Below are 16,588 nucleotides of genomic sequence, written 5' to 3'. Positions count from 1 at the left end.
CCACAGCTACCAAAGGTACAAGCTGCCAATTCTCCCCTTGAGTCAGCTGTAACAGCCTTTGGGCAGACTCTCCTCTGAGCCCTCACCAAGCATTTCCACCTTTGTATAGATAAATGCTCCATTAAAATGCCAGTTTTTCCTCCTCTGAATCTTTTCATCGTGTTTGCCTGGAGACTTTGTCTCACTTACTTCAATGAACTGACATCTGTTCTCATTAGCTATTTTACTGCTACCACAAATAGTGTTTCCCTTCCCCCCCAATCTGTTGTATCTTGACATATATGAAAATTTTGAGCTATCTTGGTACAGACATTTTTTCACTTAAGTGTCTAGCACAATGGGAAATGAGATTTTGCTGAGAAATTTCTAGACAATAACACAGACTTTATATAGATATATACACAGACACACATATGCATGGAAACACATGGAATAAAGTGCAAAGCAGGAATGCAAACGAGATCTTACAGCATCATCCCATTCACCCTACAAAGTGCACTCAGGCATACACCTTTCTTCAGGAAACAGAAGAAACGAGCAAGACAGGATCCTAAAGCTTCCATAAAACTGATTACCCACTCTGGGAAGCAAATCACTGATTTTCAGGTAGAGCTGCGGTGGATGAAGAACCTCTAAACGTGACCCTGAGTGTTAGAATCATAGAATATCGTGAGTTGGAAGGGACCCACAAGGATCCTCAAGTCCAACTCCTGTTGTGCCATATGTAAGAGCAAGGATCAGGTACAAATCTGGGAGACACACAGACAAGTGGATGAGTCACTGCTTTAACTGGATAAACCAACGGGAGGAAGTAAATGAAAAGCAGCTACTGAAGCAGGGGACGAGTTGTACAGGGACTGAAAAGGAGAGCACAAGATCACCTTATCATGTAAGACAGACTACCAAGAGGACTTCACTCTTGCAAAGCAGAGGCCTTTCAAGGGTGATTTTTACAGTGGCATTTGGGATACGCTGAAACGACCAAGTAGTCTGCCTAGATATGCAAAGAAAGGAAGACTGCAGCTGGTAAGGAAGAAAACAAAGGTCCTGGTTTCACACAGCAAAATAAATTTTAAAATCTGTTTCTGACAACTGTGACCCAGAGGAGATAGAAAGTGATAGAAAATGCTACCACTTGCTGTTGAGTCTGAGAAATCAGTAGTCTAATTAACAAAGCAATGAAAATTTCCCAATTCCTTATCCTCCGCCAGCAGAAGCAAGCTTTTACTGGAGAATAAGCTGAAAACCAATGACTGAATTCAGCAGAATGAAATAGTAGGCATAACTGAAACAATGACATAGTTTGGCACTGCCAACATCATTCACAACTGTTTACTAATTAATAAGTAACACGTTAATCTGACAGGATTGGACAACCTAAAGACAAGAAACGTTAAGTCTGATCTATGGAAATGTTACATTTTATTTGCCTTTGGTCAGACTCTGCAAAGATCCAGGTCCATCCAGAAATGTGATTCTTGTTCTTGGTTCACATTTGATATACCAAAAAGGGAGACACAGCACGGATGGAAGAAAGAGCTTCTAATGTACATTTTAATCCACGTAATTGTACACTATTTTCATTGTGTTCACTTAAATGTATTTTGGTTCTCTATTCTAGTTGAATTTAAACTGCTAATAAAACAGACTGTAACTAGATCAATATTTCCTGCTTATTACTTTGCTTGCTTATAGGACAATTTTGGAAGTGTTTGCATCTTGTTTTGTTTGGAACAGATTCTAATACATGAAGCAGTGCAATGCTGCTCCAGCACAGGACTGTAAAGCACAGAAACAATATATCTGAAAAAGTTTATCCTATTGCCCTGAGCAGGATGAGCCATACTTTGCCCAAGTCAGTATGTCATTAATCTCCAATAATAGGAATTCCACAATATCCCCAATGTTCCTCCAACATCTAACCACTCAGTTTTCTCCCAACATCTCCCAATTCTGCATCATTTTTTCTGCAGTAAAGTTGATTTCTCTTCATCATTCCCCCAGCGGCCATAAAGAACTTATCATTCCTGTCCCATTTTACACCACTTTTTGAATTGACTGGTATCATGGTCTTCTTAATATGTTTCTCCCTTCTACACCACAATAAAATTAGTTTCTTCAGCTCTTCCTTACAGATATATGTTTTTGGGTTTTTTTTCCCCTAAGCTTCTTATTATCATTGTTCTTCCTTGGGAGGTCTCTAGTCTGTATACACCTTTCTTCAGGCACATGATATGAAATTTCAGGAAGGAGGATTCAGTTTAGATGTTAAGAGAACCTTTCTAAATGTAAAGCTCTGATGTGAAAAAATGGAATAGGTTATCAAGGGACACAGCAGATACTTCCACACTGAACAACTCTGAGAAGAGTTAAGAGATGTGTCCTTCATTTTAGGAAGGACACAGGCACTACTAATCCCACCAACCAGGACAGGAATGTAGGTGACAATTTTGCCAGGCTGCCCCACCCCCTCCACCCTGTCCAGAAGTGCTGAAATCAGACACAATCATCAGGCCCACACTTGCCAGCTCTGACAAGGAACAAAATAATTCCTTGGTATCAAACAAGACTTGCCTATTTTTGCAACAATTTTACATCGCTGACTCTAAATTTAACTTAAAATCATCACACAACCGCGCTCCTTTCTTCACTGCAGTCCCTCAACAGCTGCTCTCAGGTATCTCATTTCTTCATACCTCCACTTGCACTTCTCAACATCACCCTCTGCACTGCACCAAAAATGCCATCATGTTGGTTGGTTTCAGACACTAGAACTGAAGATGCTTTTGAGTTCTGATTCTGTCCACAAAGGAGAATTTCCGGATCTGTAGATTTACGTATTTGCTCTCTACTTTGTTATACATGTAATTACTAAAATTACTAGTAGAGCAAGAATGAACCCCAATAGGACCCTACCTCAGACATCCTTTCAGTCCAACAACAAACCACTCACACCTACTTCAGAAGAATGCTGTTTTCAGTAACTATGTGCCACTTAACGAGAAATATTATAATATTTTAATGAGAACTCTGCATTTCCTTCTGATTATACTTATGGCTCGAGATATTGAGTGGTGAAATACAAACACCTACAGGGAGGTGGCACCTCACACCAGTGCTTGCACGGAACAGATGCTATTCCTCTAAAGTGCGCTGCCTTGTACACACAGGATTCAGGACTGTGGATCCACAGCCACAAAGATCTGCGTGCAGGGATGGCCTTTGTAGCATGAAAATGGCACAGAAGATGCCATCTCGGTTGTCTCAAAAAAACTAAGGTGAAAGCCTAGATTAAATATTGTGAATTTTGAGGTCTGATTCGATTCAGGTTACCTACCAGTCTAACGCATGGGACAGTGATGTCCATGGAAATTAAGAAGGCAAGGCACTGAGGAGGGTTTGGGTAAGAGACAGAGGGAATTAATCTTTTTTTCAGTTCTGCTGAGCTTCAGGCTAGTCATTTGTGAAGAGATAGCAGGCAAAAGTGACAAAAGAAAGCTGAGATCCAAAGTGCATTTTACAGGAATATTTAGGTTGTCAGGGAAAATGTCTAACACATTTGCTTGTTTCTCAGCAATCCTCAAAGTGATAATTAAATGAAAAATAACAGTTTCATAGGGGTACTCCTCCCTGTGTGGGAACAACTTTCACCAAATGCCAATTAGTGGTTTCCTGTTAAAATCAAATCAAGCTGGTTTTGATAAAGCTTTTTAATGAGAAATGGATGAAGTATGAAAATTTCCCTCACATATACTTCATATAAAATCCCAAACTGGCATAACAGAATCTCACAGCTAACATTATTGGTATATAAAACTCCCTCTTGTATTTCTTCATTAATTTCAAAAGAAATGTATTTACTAAATATTTAAATCATCCAATAAACAAAGCCTTAAAAAAAGCTTACAAAAGAAAATTGTTAATGATGTTAATGAAAGCCAATGTTAATCAGTCCTTTTCAGATGTTCCCAAAACTAATTTTTTACTTATTCATTTCTCAAATGTGTGGCAAATTCAATCATTTTGGAGCTAAGCGTTGTCTACCAAATGCATCAGTGGTTTTGACTATTTATCAAACAGATCTAAAGACAGGCAGTAAAATGCCAAAACAAACATGAAGACGAGATTACTTACAGCTCCAGTATTTGTCACTTACAACTCTATGACACCTGTATCAATAAAATACCGGTAGCTTGAACTGCAAGCACTGGTAATAATTTGATTAAAAACAAAGTTAAGGAAACTTTGGAGAACAGATTTTGAAATCTTCCACTGTACCAGACTGAATACTCTTGGCTATGATTACTGGTTTCTGCCTTGCGCCAAGTGACAACCTTCCCTCCCAAGACACCCATTCCCGTCCAACCTTCTGCAGGAGTTCTTCATCCAAGTCTCTTCTGCTTTTATTTGGGTTGATATCCAACGCTAACTCTGTTCCACTATTTATGTGCCTTTCATCCCTATCCCACAACACAAAGACATCTTGATTGCCCTGTTACAGTCCTGTAGACACTTACCATGCATAAAATTTCCTCTTTGTATTTACACGGGTTCTCAACAAGCTATTCAGAGTTCTTCGAAGGCACCAGCAAGCAAACTCTGCCACAGCACCTCTCATTCCATATCACGCTTCCACTCTATGCTAAAGACTATGCCATGTTTTTAACACTTCATTTTTGTTCTACTATTGCTAGAACTAAGCTTTCTAAGTGTTATACTTTCCTCTGTGGTCTTTCTGGTCACGCCATAACGCACCATATTCCCACCAGAATTTTCCCCAAGTAACAAAAATTTTGAGATCCTTTAATCTCCTCACCTGTATGACTTCTATATCCCCAGTTTTTATTAACTCAGATTTCTCTCCAATGGCCTTACTCCCAATACATTCAGTGCTGCTGGCCTGTCCCTCATCTTCTAGAAATTATCTGCCCCGCTTCCCAGAACAGCAACGCTACCTCTGAAATACAAGCTGGCTGTTTATCTTCTGCAGTCATCTTGGCCATATTTTTCACCATCTAGTTCATGATTAGTCATTAAAAAAGAAAAAAAGGAGTATAACCATGATAATCTCCTGCTTTAATAAATCTCCCTGAACGTTACTGAAAACACCCCGTATGTGATATCAGCCACTTTTCCAGGGAAAATGCAATTCTCTAACGTTACCCTTATATATGATCCGGAAAAACTGACGGCAGAGAACTGCAAAGGCTGCTTTTTGTCAGGTATGCTTGTTGCATCTCACACTTATTTTAGTAAAACACAGATACTAAAAATGGAAAGCTGTCCACTTGGGAATTGGTGGGGAGGAAAAAGCAGGAAACAAGATTCAAAACAAAATACAAGTTTCTAAGGTAATTGTGAAGACATATGAGAAGACAAGGGGAAAGAACAACAGGTTCATGTGCTAAGGCATAATCTGTGATTGAATAAATTTTCCTTGTGACATCGCTGGAGTAAACCACATCTCTAGAGTCAATTCGTCAATTTAAAACCTGTGAACTGCCAAAGTAGCAGACAATCAAAAGAGCAACACAATGTCAGAAGAATAAGAGCACAGCTTGCACAGCCTTAGCATCACTGTTTCCTCAAAAACGTACTCTCACACAGAGCATAGACATACAGAGTAGCTCATACAATGAGGATCAGTGATGTCAAAATCTAAGAAGGCTTTTTGTACATTGAAACAACATTTTCACTTTTTTAAAAATTTATTTTATTTTTAGGTTCACACACACATTATCTAGCTTAACTCCACTTACCTGACATTAATCGTAGTCTGGAAGAGACATGGGAGAGTTGCATGATCCATCCTCTTGTTCAGACCAGAGCCAAGTGTATCCTCACCACTTCACTGAAATGTTTATTTGCTCTTTAAGACGCCCAATGACAGACTTCAAATCTTGCCCAGACCATTTATTTGAGTGCTTCCCTGGCCTTACAGAAACAGGTACTTTCCCATCTCCTCACCTGCATCTTCCTTGCTGCTCATGACTTCCCGTCCTGCTTTTCACAGACATGGAAAGCAGATCATCTCCCTCTTCTCTTTACCAACGCTTGTTGATAAAGCAAAACTTGCTGTCCTCCTCTTCAACCCTCCTTCCAGCCATTTTTTGACTAAACAATACCAAATCAATCTGTCCCCACCAGTTAAGTTCTAAAGGCTACTGATCACCCTCATTGCCCTTCTCCAGGCTCCCCTGAATTGGTCCACTTGTTGGAGGCAACAAATGAGGGTTTTAACAAGAACCACAATTCAGCACACAGACCATACTTTCTCCAAGGTTGTGTCAAGCATGGCAAGTTAAGTCTTCCATGCCCTCTTACTTAGGTGGAAACTCTGTTAAGCAATGGCTCAGCAGAAGCTAAAAGGACAAGTTCCTCCTGCTCCTACAGCTTCTCACAGTGATAGGGAAGCGAGTAATGGAAATGAACCACCAGAGACCACAGGGAGAGGTTTCAGAAGGATTCTGGTGATAACCAGAAGCTCTGGAAAGAGGAAGGGGAGACACAGGCAGGCTTTCACAGCAAGGACTCCACTTTAACTGTGGGGAAGACTGAAAAGGATATGGACTTCTAGCACTGTGGAAGCAAGGCATGATAATTTGGTGATTCCGGGAAAAACAGAATATCACCAAGAGCTGTGTGTAACAAATTTTGGAAATGTTGAAGCACTCTGGTCTACTCCAGCACGATGAGGCAAAGCAATAAACAGCGGTGTTATGGGCTTGCTTGCTTTTATGGATCTGTATGAGGAACAAAGCTAAATAAAAATTCATTTCAGATCCTCGGGAAAACAGGCTGTTAAATTTAAATATCCTGCAGAGAGGAAAAAGGGGGGTCAGCCTTGGTTCTGGGGAGTCAAGAGGTCACAAATCTCATCTACCCCAGGGTGCCTCCTGGAGGTGAAAGCTGGAGCCCTGACAGAAAAGCTCAAAAGCTGATAGGCACTGCACAGGGGTTGCAGGCAAGCCTGCCAGGGAATGTCTGGCAGAAGGCATCCAAACAAGAGCCATTGCTGTGTTTCAGTCCTATCACCCAACAACAGCACAATGGTGGGAGACAGTTTTGCACCTCTTCTGGGAGGACCTGAACCTTCCTCTCAGAAAACTGCAATCACCCATTTCCATCTTGTGTTTTGAACCACAGCAAGACACCATGGTACAGAATCTGAAGCGCTGGGGAAACAGTGACCTCTGAGCCTGTACAGGGAGTGCTGTGCAGTACCAAAACCAGACAACACCCCACAGAGCCTCCATGCACTGTACTGCCATGTGACACGAGGCAGGCTGGGACACGCACTCCCAGCAGGAGCCCAGGAAAGTTGCAGCTCCTTTGCAAGGCCAGCAACCAAGGGTGTTACACCGTGAATGGAACGATGGAGAGTCCAGCAGATAAAACAGGGAAGTCTGGAGTTCAGCAGACCCACGCCAAAAGCCTGAAAGGCTGTTCCTGGAGTAAAGACAAATGTTGCTGGCAGCTGGGAGCTTGCAGAAGGCAGAGCTGGAACCAGGAAAACTTGCAAAAACAAAGCATGAACCTGATTAGGAGTTTGATCAAGGATTGCTGGATGTGAGCTGTGTGCTTTCAGAGGAGTGCAGTGTACCTTCTCAAGCTGCTCTCACATGAAATAAAATCATCAGCCAAATGCCAAGTATAAGGACACACTTTCAATATTGCTTTTAACTGATGCCTGAGAGATTACTCTGACATTACCAGTCCTCTTCAAAATTCTACATTTTTAATCATCATTCACAAATAGTTTCTTAATAGTTGTAGTGAGTGACTGTTCTCAATTATCTGTAATCACAGAATCACAGAATCATTTCGATTAGAAAAGACCTTTAAGACCATCAAATCCAACCATTAACCCAACACTGTCAAGTCCACCACTAAACCATGTCTCTAAGCACCAGATCTACACGTTTTCTGAACCCTTCCAAGGACAGTGATACCACCCCTTCCCTGTTACAATGCTTGACAGCCCTTTTGGTGAAGGTATTTTTCCTAATATCCAATCTAAACATCCTATTCGTGAGGATGGTTCAAGCTGAAAAGTTAGAGGGTCACACTGAGAGCAGGGTAAGAGCAGTATAACATGGAAGATGGACAAAAGAATAGGAAAAGTTCATTGCTGAACACATTGGTTCCTACAAGATCTTAAGGAGTAGGACTCACTTTTTTTCTTTTTCTTTTTTTTTTTTAAATATATTCACGGGGTGTGGGGTGGTGATGCATACCAATGATAATCTGGACACTGGCAGCTACAAGTACCACAACTAAGTTGTCCAGCTAAAACGCAAGAAAAATTTACAACATTTGCTTCACAAAACCCACAAATTACTTTAATATACCGCTGATAGAAATTTCTTGGAAGAACTGACACAAACTCAGCTGAAGGCTCAAGTTAAAAAGAATATTGACTAGATTCCCTCAGAAGAAAATGCTACATAATAAATGCAAATAAAAATGCATTAAAGTTAATGGCATTTCAAAATACTTTGCAGTTAAAGCCTAAATGAAAACATAAAAGTTAAACATACATACACCAAGTTGTTTGTGTCTTACACAGAGGGGTTTATTTTCCTTTAAAATTTATGAAATCTTGGTTAGCAGAAATGTTTAAAGAAAACCAAGAGGATGCATTTTTGCTGTATTTATTTTTTTCTTAGTTTTCAGTTTTCGAATACTCAGATTTTCCCTCTTCGTTTTTTCCCTCTTGCTTTCTTTTTTTCTCAAAAAGACAGGAACAATGATAATAAAAGCCACATAAGCTCCACTAACTGAAAATAATACTGTAGTCTTAAATCCCTACTAGTATGAGTTATTAACAGAAAACAGAAAGCTGGCAAAAAGGTGAAGTACTGTATCTTATTACTGATTCTCTCATTTAACCTGTTTTTCAGCTTATTGAAATATTTTAATGTATAAAAAATAAGGGTATCTGCAAGTGAAGACTACAAATCACACACAGCATGTTGTGCATGAAGTGTCTTACATATGTAAATGTATGCAGACCCAAGACTCAGATTTCACAGGCAATCTCTGCAGACAGAATGATGAACTATGTAATTTGCAAGGTGAAATCTATTTTATGTCCCTTCGAGATCCAAAGGGTCCTTCAGCAAGCTGCTTCTTACTGTTGTGGGAGACCAGTTCTGGTGAGTCTCAGTAGTGTTTCATATGGGAGCTGAAGCAGGAAAGGACTGCAGTCCTGCATGCTACTGACCTTTCCCCACTTTCCATCCCCTCTGCACACATGGGACATCACAGGGCAGAAGAGGGATCTTCTCTGATCACGCAGCAGAAGAGGGAGGGATGCCTGGTTACTATGTCACATTAGAAGGGCAAGGACCAACCTTCCAACCAAAAGGGAGGGGTGGTCCCCTCAAGTGACACCCTATCGATCATTTCCATTCTCCAGGCTTCAGCACAGAGCGTGGCACACAGCAGGAACGACACCAGGAGGTTCTGTGCCACCCTGGTTGCAACGCGATACATCCCAGGGACTGCTGCCTTAGGGGATGCTGCTGGTGGTGGCATAAGACACCACGCTGAGCATCAGTGTGGGACTGGGGGTCTCACCATGACACACCCCCCAAGCGTTACCATGGGGACAGACACAGCTAAGGAACAGCAGCATGAGGTGGGAGTCAGATGAAAATGTCTCGTGCGGAAGCGAGAGACTCGCCAAATCCGATCGCAGCGTATGCTGGAAGAAACTTCCCAATTCGTGAAGTCGTTCTGGTCCATAATTAACTGAAAATTAATTACAGAATCTTGAAAAGAGCAGAAACCAAAAATGGGCCAGCATACCTTCATAGTGCAGTTGCTCACTCTGAATCTCTTCCAATAATTAAGCCTAGCATATGTCACTGGAGTTAAAAAAAAAAAGGTAACAAAACAACAAACAAAATATGATTCCCAAAAAAGTTTGAGCCCTACTTGCTGAAGGGGTATGTCTGTCTGCAGTGCACACACATACTTTCTAGAACGAGGAGGATGATTTAACATGATACTCAGCAACTTCAGCTTTGCAGAAATTACAGGTTGCAGATGCTTCTTATAAAATCAAAACAAAAATTGAGAAAATAAGATAATTAGGTAAATTATTTGCTGACTTGATGAATAATTTTCTAAAGATTATTAGAGGATATAAGAGATTGGAAAACACTCCAATTTTTCAACAAACAAAAGGAGGAGGTAAACAATAAAACTGCCAAATTATTTTGGCTGAGCATTCATGAAAAGGTGTATTTTGTATTACTGTATTGCACATATTTTTTTACAAGGTGCTTAATCATGGCATGCTGCCACCTATCAAAATAGTCTTTTTTTTAATTTAGAAAAAATTTTAGCATGCTGGGAAGTAGAAGATATGCCATCAAAACAAACCTGTAAGACTTTGACAGAGTACGAAAGCACTCTATTTTACTATTTTAAAAATATTGAGAAAGAGCATTATCAAAAGAGAAAAGAAAAAAAACCCTAAGAAAAAGATCAGCAGATTAATCAGAAATAGTGCAAAAATCTGCTGCAGGAAACATGGAAACACTATTTCCGATTTGCAGTTTTCCATTACGGAGATTAGTATCTTCAGTAACAGTAGGAAGACAATCTCAAACCGTCAAATTACAAAATTTGCTTCATAACCCCCCCTATTTCAGTAACGGGGAGGAGCTGGGTGGGGGGCAGCCTGGGGTCTTAAGACTCCCACCTGTACATGGGGAGGGTGGCAAAGGAGAGTCAAGTTCCTTTCCAGCCTAAGGGAGACAAGGCCTTGTCCCCTAAGGCAGCATTTCTTCTTGATCAACTGGAGGCTGGTTTTTTTTTTTTCCTTTTTTAAAGAAGTGGATAAAACATCATAGTTATATACAAATGGAAAATATATGTCCATAGCTTCAGTAGCTTGCACACATTTCAGCCCTGAGCTATGCTGATGACCCTTTTGCATATCATCTTACTCTATTTCTCACAAATCAAAGTACATTGGCACCTCTGATACAGTTTGGGGTTTATGTTTACATGTGCTTCCCTTTGGAGGGTGAGAGCTTAACTCAGATCTACTGCACAGAGAGCACAGCACCGTGCAGCGTAACACAGCTACTGTTACAGTACTGTACTACAAAGAGGACTTAAACTGCATTTATAAAGTCAGTTTTCTCCAGCTCCTTACTGATCACACAGCCTAATAAAATACTTGCCCATTTTGCCTGTAAGTCCAAGCTAGAAACAGGTAAAAGCCCGTTTTCACTGGAGTAATGTATATTCTTGGCAAAACTAGGCTGACCACATGAAACTACAATCCACAATGTAACTTCATAATAATACGACCATACTCATTCTATTCAAGCTAATTATGAAAAAATTTAATATCAAACCTTGGAATTTTATATGAACATTACTGTTTTCAAGTACCCATTAATACCTCTTCTTGTCATTTCCACCTCCTTTTCAACTCCACTGATCACCACCACATCAGAAATCCCTTGCAACAGCACACAGAAGGTCCCAAAACTAAGCTTGAGATGCCATGCATGTCCAGTGCAGAGCTCACCACCAGAGACAGATGGCCTAAGCAGTAGAAGTCCTTAAACTATCAGCATTTCCTGCCAGAGCTGGGCTGGCTCAAAGGCTGGGAGGTCCATCAGCATGATTTGGCAGCCCCTGGGGTTCTCATTCTCTAAACAGTAATGGTGTCTCTGGGCTGCAGGGGCTTTACTTCTCCCTGGCAGCCTCTCCCTCTGCCTCCAACCTGCCCTTTCCGTCCTCAACCACACAGAAGGCACTGCACTGACACCCAGAACCATTTCCCCACTATCTCATTCAAGGCAGTGATTGGAAAGACCTTCTCATGCCATTTTAGCTCCTTTATGTGGCATAAAGGGGTCAAATCAGGACTGATAATTTCACCTTCAGTTTTTCTATGTGATGAAAATCACCGAAACAGCTAAACTGTAAAGCTCAACCACATGCCAGCTGTACACTGCAGAGGCAGATCTGGCCTTCCAGATCATAGAATCACAGAATCACTGAGGTTGGGAAAAGACCTCTAAGACCATCAAGTCCAACCATTAACCCAGCACTGTCAAGCCCATCACTCAACCATGTCCCAAAGTGCCACATCTATGCATTTTTTGAACACTTCCAGGGATGGTGTTTCCACTGCTTTCCTGGGTAGCCCAGGAAAGTGTCTGACCACCCTTTCAGTGAAGACATTGTTCCTGATATCCTATATAGATGTCCTATATCCTATATAGATATATCCTATATAGATGTCACCTGGCACAACCTGAGGCTATTTCTTCTCATCCTCTCATTTGTTACTTGAGACAAGAGACTGACACCCACTTTGCTACAATCTCCTTTCAGGTAGCTGTAGAGAGTGATAAGGTCTCCTCTAAACCTCCTTTTCTTGAGGTTAAACACCCCCAACTCCCTCAGCCACTCCTCATCAGACTCGTGCTTCAGACCTTTCATCAGCCCCCTTGCCCTCCTCTGGACACACTCAATGTCCTTCTGGTAGTGAGGGACCCAGAACTGCATTAAAGGCACATCACTGTTTACAATTTCCAGTAGTCTACCAAGCTCCAACACAAGGGAAGATTTTCCAATGCATTCCTCATTTACAGCATTCCAGTCAATATAAGAAAAAAAAAAAAAAAACCTGTAGCAAAGTTTCCCTCCTGCCTTGTTTTTTTGCAGAGGATGCTGCGTGAACACGTCTTTCAAAACACACCAGGACATCACAGCGATGAACTCATGACGCTGCAGACAAAGTGTCACGTGTTGCTGTTTCGGAAGGTTATCAAGTCCAATGGCAGCCCTGTGGTCTGCTGAAGATCTAAGCACATATAGATCTTGCAGGAGCTCCACTGGTGCTGCACAGGGCACATCCAGGGAGGAGGCCCTGCACCAGCTGCTGGTGGGAGGCAGTAACATTTCCAGCACTCCAGAGAGCTGACTTTCCTGCTCCACACATATTTTCAGCGCCATTTTTTGGGATGAAGGAGCTACTACCATGGAGCTTCTGCTTCCTCAAACAAAGGTGCATTCTGTTTCCCTTCCTAGATTCAATAGTCCAGGTCAAAACCAAGGGAAAGCTGCCACCTCCCCAGCAGGCACAATGGGGCCCTGTTTTCCCTTGGGAAAAAGAAACAAGGGGCCTAGAGGGCAAGGCAGTATCTCAAAACTGGGAAAGCGGTTGAAAGAGATCTTAACAGGGCTACTTTCCCCCAAAAAGTAAGGTGTGGCTTGTTTGAGTATTTCTGCCAGGAGACAAGACAGAAAAAGAAGTCTACAAGGAAGGAAGAGGTACCAGGCAGCAGGCAGAAACCAGGATTTTGCATATAACCTATGAAAGACAAGCAGCTAAATCTGTCTGTAGAACTAAACTGAGCTACTAGGAGAACAGATCCAGGAGGACAAAAAGCAAATTGTCAGATAGGAAATTATACAGGAAGAAATTAATATATCCATGTTGTAATTTTCTGTATAGTGAAAACACTCTAAGGGAAGGGTCACTCTGTGCATCAGAGAAAGGACGTGCAGCAGCATCCAAACCCCTGTTCACAGTCAACATAATAAACATAAGAGTGGTAGGAAAAAAGGATGTATACTACCATTTGCTCAGATGATGGCTTGAAACATGATGCCCACTGAAGCACAGTCAGAAAGGTGCAGACATTGCAATTGAAGAATTAAAATAACAGAGAAAACTACTAAAGATTTTGTTATCATACTGTTTTCAAAATACTTTTGAAAATTAATAAGAAAAACTTTTGCCTTTTTTTCTTGGTACATGAATGATGGAGTAACATCATCAAAATTATTGCATATCCTAACAGTCACAGAAATAAATCCACAAAATAAGCAACAAAAAAAGTTGAGAAGTTTCACCATGTGCTTATTTGCTTTCATGACAGTGCAAAATGTTTTTCAGAATTCAAGAGAATGCTCATCACAAAAAAAAAAAGGCATGCAATATTTGAAACCTTAACACTTTTAGCTTATGACATTCCACTAAAATTACTGTCATCATAGAACACCCACTTTTCTTTTTTTTTTTCTGGGTCATAAAATATATATCGCCAAAACCTTATTTAGAATGGCAATTGAGTTTATCAGCTGTTAAGCACTTTTTCAGGATACTCCACCTTAAACTTTTGAGATTATGCAGCTGCCAGAACCGTAAAAAGGCTGCACATTTCCACTGGTTTCACCTAATCAAATTAAGAGACCAAACTGTTAATATTCTGCTTACCTCCTAAATTCATTCCAGCTTGCAGACATTTCTGTAATCGACAGGCTGGGCAGTTCTTCCTTCGAATCTTATCAATTATGCAGTCATTCCTTCCCGCACACAGGTAATTGTGCTGTCCTGAATAAACCAAAAATAAAATGCATTATTAGAGGATATATTTACATAATTCAAATTTGTTCTTCTCTGCTGTTTTGCAGTCATTTAAAGATTCTTATTAATGAAGACATTTCAAATTTCATTCTTTAGCCTTTCCAAATGATCTTGGTGAGTTGTCACAGGTCTTTACTAGGAGCATCTCTCCTTTTTAATTCAGGAAAAAGTTTTGGTGTGTCACTCTCAAGAGAGATCTCATTACCTTTTTTTTCTACACAACACTGGAGTTTTTCTTTTAGTGAAAAACAAACTATTAGTTTGAGCTTTTTCAAATCTTTTTACATGTGTTGTATCACAAGGCACTCTGACAACTCTAAATTTTGGTACATTCTCATGCTCAAGAAGTTCAGGATATAAAGCAGAAACACATAGCAGGGGTTAACTTTCCCAGTATACTCCACTCTCTTCAATCAGCTCACCAAGTACTTGATTGCTGATTTAATCAGTTACTTTCTATATAGTAGAAGGTTTCTAAATGGTTTACCACAACAGGTTTAAATCACAACTGTATTATTTCATTTATGTAAAGCCCCACAGAAGCACTCCTGAAGAAACAGCAGGTATTTAATGCACAACATTCAGCAGAAGGGAAATACATGGCAACCAGGGAAATAAGTTGGCATTTGAGAACTTGGAGACTCAAAAGGCATATCACTCCATGGAAGGAACACAGGTGGAGCAAACGGATGCAGTGTCTCAGGCAAGGGCACTCCCACGTGGACTTTTCAAAGCTTGTTGCTTGAATTTGATGCAGAAGAATAAAGGAAGCCAGGAGGGGTTGGTGTAGTGTGACAGCAGAAGCGAGAGCAGAAGATTATTTTAGGCGCCTTGATCCAGAGGTGGCACACAGGGATCTGGGGTGGCCAGAACAAATGTGCAGAAACCCCAGAGCTGTGAAAATAATGCTAAAGTTGATGCCAATGACCGAAAGGAGCAGGAGCTGTAGGAGGGGAGGAGAAGTCCAGGCAGAGCTCAGGATCAGAGCTGCACTCTAATGGGCAGGGCCCAATGTGTGCGGGGAGGGGGAGCAAAGATGTAGCTTGATATAGGGACAGAGCTGCTGTAGGACAAGAGGTATAAAATATGTCTGCCAAGATATTTTCCATAGTACACATATACTTCCCCAGGGAAACACAAAGAGAATATTCATGGGACACAGGAGACATGGTTTCTGTTTTGGGTTCTTTCAGGAATTTCCCTTAAAATTTCAGATAAGTTATTTTATATCTCTGCATCTGACTTCCCTTCCCCTTCCCCAATGTTATCTATCTAGACAATGAACTGAAGCTTGGGTTGTTTCTTGAACCTCTTCATTGAGCACTTCCCACAAAGAAAAGCAATCTTATTTAAGTAAACTAAGTGTTACTGTAGTATCACAAAGGTATCATCATTTAGATGATGCTTTAGATGTTTAAAGAACAAGCAGATGGGGAAATAAGGTTTTATTAAGGGACTTTTTCTAGCACTGTGACACAGATAAAAAAGAATAAAACTTAGGCAAAATAATTAATGAGTAAGTTACATCAGGCTTAAAATCAATAATACAGTGTAGAGACAGCACCAGTATCTATCAGCTGGTTTTTAAGCAGGTCTGCTAAACAAGAAAAACAAAGTTCTCAGCTAATCACAAAATGAAAACCTGCTCATCACACAATGTTTATTTTATGATGTGATCTATACAAAATCAGATACACATGAAAAGAGTCAACTTCATTCCTGCATTTTTGCAGAGCATTTTTGCTCTGTACTGACTTGAGCACATCTCCCAAAGAACTATCATGCAGACAGCATGAAAATAACATTAAAGGAGAAAACAAAAGCATTTTAAATGATGATATACAGCATAAAGGTGGTTTATATGCCCCTAGAAATACTAGCATACTATCTTTTCTTTGGGGGGGGGGGAATGAGGGAAAAAACGGTTATTTTCTGCCAGGAATGCAGGTACAATTGCTCAGTGCTGGTACAATGTCCTTTGTACATCATAGAGTAACTGCAATACCATTTTTAGGTTTCCACAGGCGGGTGCAGGCTATTAATATGACAAGTCAGATCTAACACTGCAAAATGAACCCTATTGCAGAATAACCCCGAAAGCAGTTTGCTCTACAAAACTGTACACCTGTTAAGTCAACATTTTTCACTATTGCTTTAAAAAGCTAATGGGCTTAATAA

The 16,588-nt window shown here is 40.6% G+C and overlaps 1 protein-coding gene across 4 annotated transcripts in view; it reads right to left on the bottom strand.

Moving 5' to 3' along the window:
- The window catches only part of NR3C2 (nuclear receptor subfamily 3 group C member 2), a 205,386-nt gene that overhangs the window by 41,051 nt on the left and 147,747 nt on the right, over positions 1-16,588 (bottom strand). For all 4 annotated transcript variants that reach the window (XM_027732834.2, XM_039391008.1, XM_039391010.1 and 1 more), the window contains exon 4: positions 14,261-14,377. In XM_027732834.2, the coding sequence (XP_027588635.1) occupies positions 14,261-14,377 (117 nt within the window). The remainder of the gene's footprint in view (positions 1-14,260; positions 14,378-16,588) is intronic.

Source organism: Pipra filicauda, unplaced genomic scaffold, assembly GCF_003945595.2.
Source record: "Pipra filicauda isolate LSUMZ 115617 unplaced genomic scaffold, ASM394559v2 scaffold8_size5757611_pilon, whole genome shotgun sequence".
NCBI lineage: Eukaryota > Metazoa > Chordata > Aves > Passeriformes > Pipridae > Pipra > Pipra filicauda.
The sequence above is the reverse complement of the archived record's forward strand: the minus strand, read 5'-3'. Positions and strand labels throughout refer to the sequence as shown.